The 5,997-nt window shown below is 48.6% G+C and overlaps 1 protein-coding gene across 2 annotated transcripts in view; it reads right to left on the reverse strand.

Moving 5' to 3' along the window:
• Positions 1 to 375: 375 nt before the first annotated feature.
• The window catches only part of LOC113207890 (connectin), a 277,611-nt gene continuing 271,989 nt past the window's right edge, over positions 376 to 5,997 (reverse strand). For both annotated transcript variants that reach the window (XM_052267153.1, XM_026424633.2), the window contains exon 6: positions 376 to 4,039. In XM_052267153.1, the coding sequence (XP_052123113.1) occupies positions 3,378 to 4,039 (662 nt within the window). In that variant the 3' untranslated portion in view covers positions 376 to 3,377. The remainder of the gene's footprint in view (positions 4,040 to 5,997) is intronic.

The raw sequence follows: 5,997 nt of genomic DNA on the forward strand, positions 1-5,997 counted from the left end.
CGTGAACCATTAAGACAGGAAGAAAGGAAAGGGGTATAATGCAGTGACATCGCTGACCCTTCATGTTAAATATTGACGCCAGGAATGGAAGATGGGCACCTCCTCTCCTACTCTGTGTAGATGACACCATGTAGCCAGCAGGTCTGTCGCAAATCGCAACCGAATTTAGATTTGTCAAATTCCCGTCCCCCTTCCTTTTCTCCGGTATCATTCTCCCCACTCACTTCCCGAATGCCCCAAGGTGCCTGTGGGTAACCCCTCCCTCCCCCCATAACACACCTGTTAAAAAAAATCCTTTCTACAGCTTGCCCTTGCCCCGACCCGTTTTTTGAGACTTTTTGTTGAGGGGTGTAAATAAAATGTTATAATATCAAATGTTATTGCACTCAAAATATTACTTTATTGTAATCAGCTATCAGGTTGTGATAGATCACAATTTTTTTTTCTCATATTGTTTACATGTGACGGAGGTTGCTTGCTAAGCTGTATTTCTTGTTAAAAGTATGCAGGTAACACAAATCCTGTACTTAAGTGTTTCACCAAATGTTAAATTTGAAATTGCTATAGAACACATTTTATCAGGTTGGTTACATCTAATCATACGCACAACTTCACATCATACTCTATAGCATTGGTTTTAATGCGGGTTCATTTATGTACTTTTGGTGTTTTTGGCAGAAATTACCTTGTTTTGTACAATTATAAACAAGCAATAAATTATAACGTCAAAATTCACTAGTTTTGATAAGGTAAGGGAGACCCATAATTTCAATAGTGCTGCAACAATTCATGTATTTTCTCTCAAACACTCAGCTATTAACTGGTACAACAGACACAAACAAACGGCTACGTATCGAAGTGTTTCAAAGAACAGTACATAACAGAACAATGGCCTAAGCATTGTGGCCTGGTAGAACAAAACACATCTGTTAGCCAAATGAAAAGGATCGTAACTATTATGGAACAGACCCCAGTAGCACCGAACGCATAAAACGCACCTAAAATGTTTAACTTTTAAGCAAATTTTAATGCGCGCATATATGCGCCATTATTTGTGATATCTTTTTTTAGGCGCTTACTGAATCAATGCTACTGGAGGATGAAAGAGAACTGCTAAGTAAAACTACTGTTGAATTCTGGTTGACTCAAACATTTCCATTTTAGTTACATGTTTTTTGTATGTAAATGAAACAGGTAATTGAAGTGCCACTTTGGAACTAAATGAAGAACATTTATCTTTCTACCAAAAGGCTGATTGACTTACAGGTTGAAGAATCATACATGAAAGCGTACAAGGCAAACTGACTTATATATAAAAGCTAGCATGCACACCAAAATGATTGAAAAGGTCGGGGAGCCTTCTGTATTGCAGAACAGACAATATCTGAAAGATAAGTTTTTGATCAATAAATTACTGGCCCCTGAAATGATCAGGCTTCTCGCCGCAAGCAGTTTCTTAGAACTACTTATTTGCAGTAAATTCGACAGTTTGTTTGAAATCAACTGATAAACACATTTCTTACATTTCTTAGAGCACATCATAGTGTTTAAGAAACAAGTATACCCTTAAAACCACAAATTCATGTAACAGTACCTAAGGGTCTAATATGTACAAGAATGAGAATATACTTAAATAGTTGACATAATCTACCCTCAAAGCACCAAGACATCTTTTTCATAGTAATGTGGTAATAACGCACAGAAATACATTCTGTGGCTGCACAGAAATACCTTCTGTGGCTGCACAGAAATACATTCTGTGTCTGTATCACCTTAAGAGAAATACCAGATAACAGATACCAGATCCATTTCAGGAAGGTTATTTATGCTGTTTGGTCATTGTTCATTCCACCAAAGTAGCATTTATTGCAAAATATGTTCATTGAAACACATTTGAAACAATAGATGGCAGGAATAACCTGGGTAAGATAGATCTGTTATCTATTATTTTTATCTGTTATTTATCTTGGGGTGATACAGCCTATCATTGATGACTTTGGAACAGGCTTTGTTTAAGATCATCCAACTGATAAAGAAGAATCTTACACTTTTTTCGTATAAATTATAGAACTAATCTTATCATGCAATCTAAGCAATTCTCCAAATACAAAACCATCTCTCATACACTATTTAGAGCATTATATGCTTTCTTACTGCTTAATGATTAGTCTCCAAGGAATACCCTCACGAGTTCACAACTTCACAATCTCCATTCATTATTTATAAGAATATTACAAAGGACTCTGCAACTTTTTTTATTTATATTCAGAATTTTAGTAACATGCTGTATATATCCAATTTATGCCACAAGTGCATATTTGAATAATTCTAAGTACATGGTTTGATCGTAGCTGAATCAAGTTATTCGAGTACTCATAAAAATGATTTATATTTAGTAACTCAAATTCATTCACAGGAAAAAGGATTTGTTTAACAAACTATCCAAAATAAAGTTCTGTGAAAAGCCCTGTTTAATTTTTGAATTAGTTTACTTACTAAAAATTTTAAAAGGAAAGTATCAGGATTAACAGCAAATTCACACACACAACTACATTACAGCATGTACATATCATACTTAAAATAATTTTAATCTAACAATTACTGGGACAGAGATGCGTATGTGATGGAAATACAATTACTTCAAACCACAGACATGAGTAGAGCCCAAACATTAGGCAACAATGCAGCGTCTATGCTATGACAATGAAAGGTGACAAAATTAGAGTGACATTGACAAAGGAACACAATACACAAGAAAGAGCACTGCCAAGGAATGCACTGCGAATGGGTACTGGAATGAGCAGAAGCTAACAGTATTAAATTACAACACATTCACGTTTATATTACAGTTTTGCAATCACAAATGCGATTAGTCTAGCACAAGGATGATTTATAGCCTTAGTTGCTGCAATACTATTTACAAGAAAGTTAACTATCAGTTCAACTTGCCCCAGGGAATTGAGGATAATTCAATACCAGGCGGCCCTGACAAATCCGAAAAGAATGAGATTTTGTCCAGGCTATATCACATTAGTCACACAATTACTTGGCACCTCATTCGGCCAGTAAATTGTGACTTGACACTCAACATCCTATCACCACCTCAGCCTTCCAAAGTAGTTGGGGGCGGTGTTTTCTTTGGTTACTTGAGCCTGATGGGGCAGGCGTTAATATCGTGTGCACCGCTGTGCGTACACAGTGGGGAAGGGAGGGAGTAACACTACGCCAATTGTTCATGTGTAAACTCTTCTCGCCTTCCCCATCTCCGGAAACCACAATGTGGCTGGGTCCTCTAGCAACAATAGTAGCAGTCGAATCAGTCTTCTTTATTGTTCCTCCCCAAGCGCTGGCTGGCTTGGTGCCTCTGGACTGTGCGCTCAGGTGCCGAAGCGCGGCCGGCCTACGAGCAGCACGCACGCCAGGACCAGGGCGGCCGAGAGCGACGGCGCCCCGCTGCTCCCCGCCACGGTGCCCGTCAGCGTCTGCACGCCGTTAATATCGTCGAACTCCTGACCGATGAGGTCCACGTCCAAGTCGTCTGCTGTAGGGGTAGGCTGCTTGACGGGCTCGGGGCAGGGCAACTGCTCGGGGTCCAGCTCGAGGAGCTTCCGGTCGGTGCCCGACGGCGAGACTCTCTGCTGCTGGCTGGCCATCAGGTCCTCCGGACCACTGTAGTCCTCGTCCACGTCATCCGCGTCGTAGTCGCTCGAGTCGTCCTTGTCGTGCTTCTTGTTGTGTACGACGACGGCCTCGTCCCGGATGAAGCCGGGGCCGTCGGTGCTCACGTGCGAGGCGAAGAGGCGGCCGCGGTGCGGCACGGGCGCGCCGACCTGCTGCTGCTGCGCGCCGTGGAGGAGGCCGTTCTGGTGGTGGTCTATGAGGCCGGGCTTGACGACACCGTGGGCGGGCGCGGGGTCGGCGCCGTCCAAGCTCAGCACGCACGTGGTCTCCTCGAGGGAGGTGCGGATCTGCTCGTTGGGAGTCTCGTTGCGCAGCTGGTAGATCCACGACAGCCTGCAGTCGCACACGAACCGGTTGCCTGTAACAAAGCAGAGGACGAAATGGTTAGGCCGGTATGGAACGCTCAGCACTAGTCTGGTGTTTGGCGCCACCGCCAGGTACTATACACTCCGGGCTGCCAATCACCCCCCACCCCCCTGGCGAGAGAGATGAGACGAGATGGGACTCTGAAAGTAGGCGTCGCGATGGCGGTACCAAAGCGCCGCGACGTCGCGTCGTTCATTTAGCGGCGGCCGGGGAGCGTCGCCGCCGGGCTGGAGGCGGGCCGAGGCGGGCGCAGGCCTCAAACTCTTTAACGAGGTTCCCCGGCGGCGCCTTTCGCATTAGCGTAAAGGGAAATAATGTGCAAATCGCGACGCAGGGTGAGTAGAATAGCCTCGGCGCGCGAGCCGACCAAAAAGGAAAGGAGGGGGAAGTGTAGTGGAGCCGCTCCAAGCGAGGACCGAGAAGTGCGCGTGGTACCGAGAGGGTGGCATCGGCGGTTTGGTTTTGTTGGGGGGAAGGAATCAGTGCCCGGCGGGCCGCTGACACCCACCGCCGGGGCGCCGCCACGCAGGCTGACGTAACAGCGCGTGGCTTTACTTTGTAAGCTTCCCGTCTGGGGCCACTCTGCGCCCACCCGGCGCCCATCCGCCCGCCCGGCCAGGCCGAGCGAGCAAGTCCTACGGCCGCGCTTAAACTGTTGCCCGCGGGCGCAAAGTAAGCAAACATTGCGGCGGGCGGGGGCTGTCCGGGCCGGGCAGGGCCGACCACGTGCGGTGCGGTCTAGTCCGCTCCGACTGTGCGGCAGCCGAGCGTCAGCCAGCCTCGACCCCAGCCTGAGCCATGTGTGTAAGGTCCTTATTCGACGATTAATACTTAACTCGTCATATTAAAAGGCCGAGCCAAACTAAATTCTTCCACACCCAGCGCATAGGCTTGCGGGCGTCACTAGCTGATGTAAAAATATTCGCGTAATTAATATACACGGCCCTGTGCCCTGTGTTCTGCTTTCGTCTGATGTATTAATGCTAATGACATCGGCAACGGATGCACAGCATCATCATCGAGGGTTCGGTCCGCACCACGGCGCATGATACGCTGCCCCCGGGATGGACTCGGATGTTCGCTCAAGTCCGCCAGCTCTGTCGGCTCTCCCCCTCCTCCCCAATCCTGTCGAGGCTGAGTCGAGCGGCGAGCCCGAGCCGAGCAGCCGATCGTGTGCAATCAATTAGACTAATTGTGGTCCTACACACGTCGGCTTAGACGGGCCGGCCGGGGAGAGAGCGAGCGAGCCTTGTCGGCCTGCAGCTATGACGCGTGCGCCCAGAGAGCAGCTCCAGAGCATGGTGAGCAGGCCCCGCTCCTGGTCCAGGGCCAGCCCAGCCCGGCTGGCTGGCGGTTGTATTATAGAGCTGCTGTCTAAGCGGGGCGGGGCGACCTGCGCACCTCACTCACCTCCTAGTCCCCGCCCCTGCCTCGCCCCTGCCTCGCCCCCCGCAGCAGCGGCAGCACAGGCAGCGCCAGGGCGAAGGGCTGGCTGCTGGCTGTGGCTATTTCGATAGCGAAACATTCTTTCCCTTCCGCAACTCAGCACGGCTTGGACCCGCAGAGCCAGCGAATACCACAGGCCGGCTGGCTTATACTTTCCTTTCCACACGTGAACACGTGATGAATGACTACTTTACCCAAAACTTCGACAAATAAACACAACATCCCAATTTGGAAGTGCCCTCTCGTCACTATGCCGTGCCCGCCGCTGCTATTGCATGGAGCGCACATGGGTCCGCATCAAACGACAGGCCGAAATTATTGTCAGCCCCTTAGTCCCCCATCCCTCCCACCAGCACCACCGCTCGGCACGACCACTTCAAAGCCGGCGCCCGGGCCTCTCTGCGCCTTGCAGTAATAGCGCCGGGCTGTTTGTCAGTCAGGTGGTCTAATTGGGTACATTAGGCGGGCCGTAGTGCTGGTGCGCGGGGCGCGGCGGGGTGCGGC

The sequence above is a fragment of the Frankliniella occidentalis genome, unplaced genomic scaffold (genome assembly GCF_000697945.3).
Source record: "Frankliniella occidentalis isolate FOCC.00 unplaced genomic scaffold, Focc_3.1 Scaffold47, whole genome shotgun sequence".
Taxonomy (NCBI): Eukaryota; Metazoa; Arthropoda; class Insecta; order Thysanoptera; family Thripidae; genus Frankliniella; species Frankliniella occidentalis.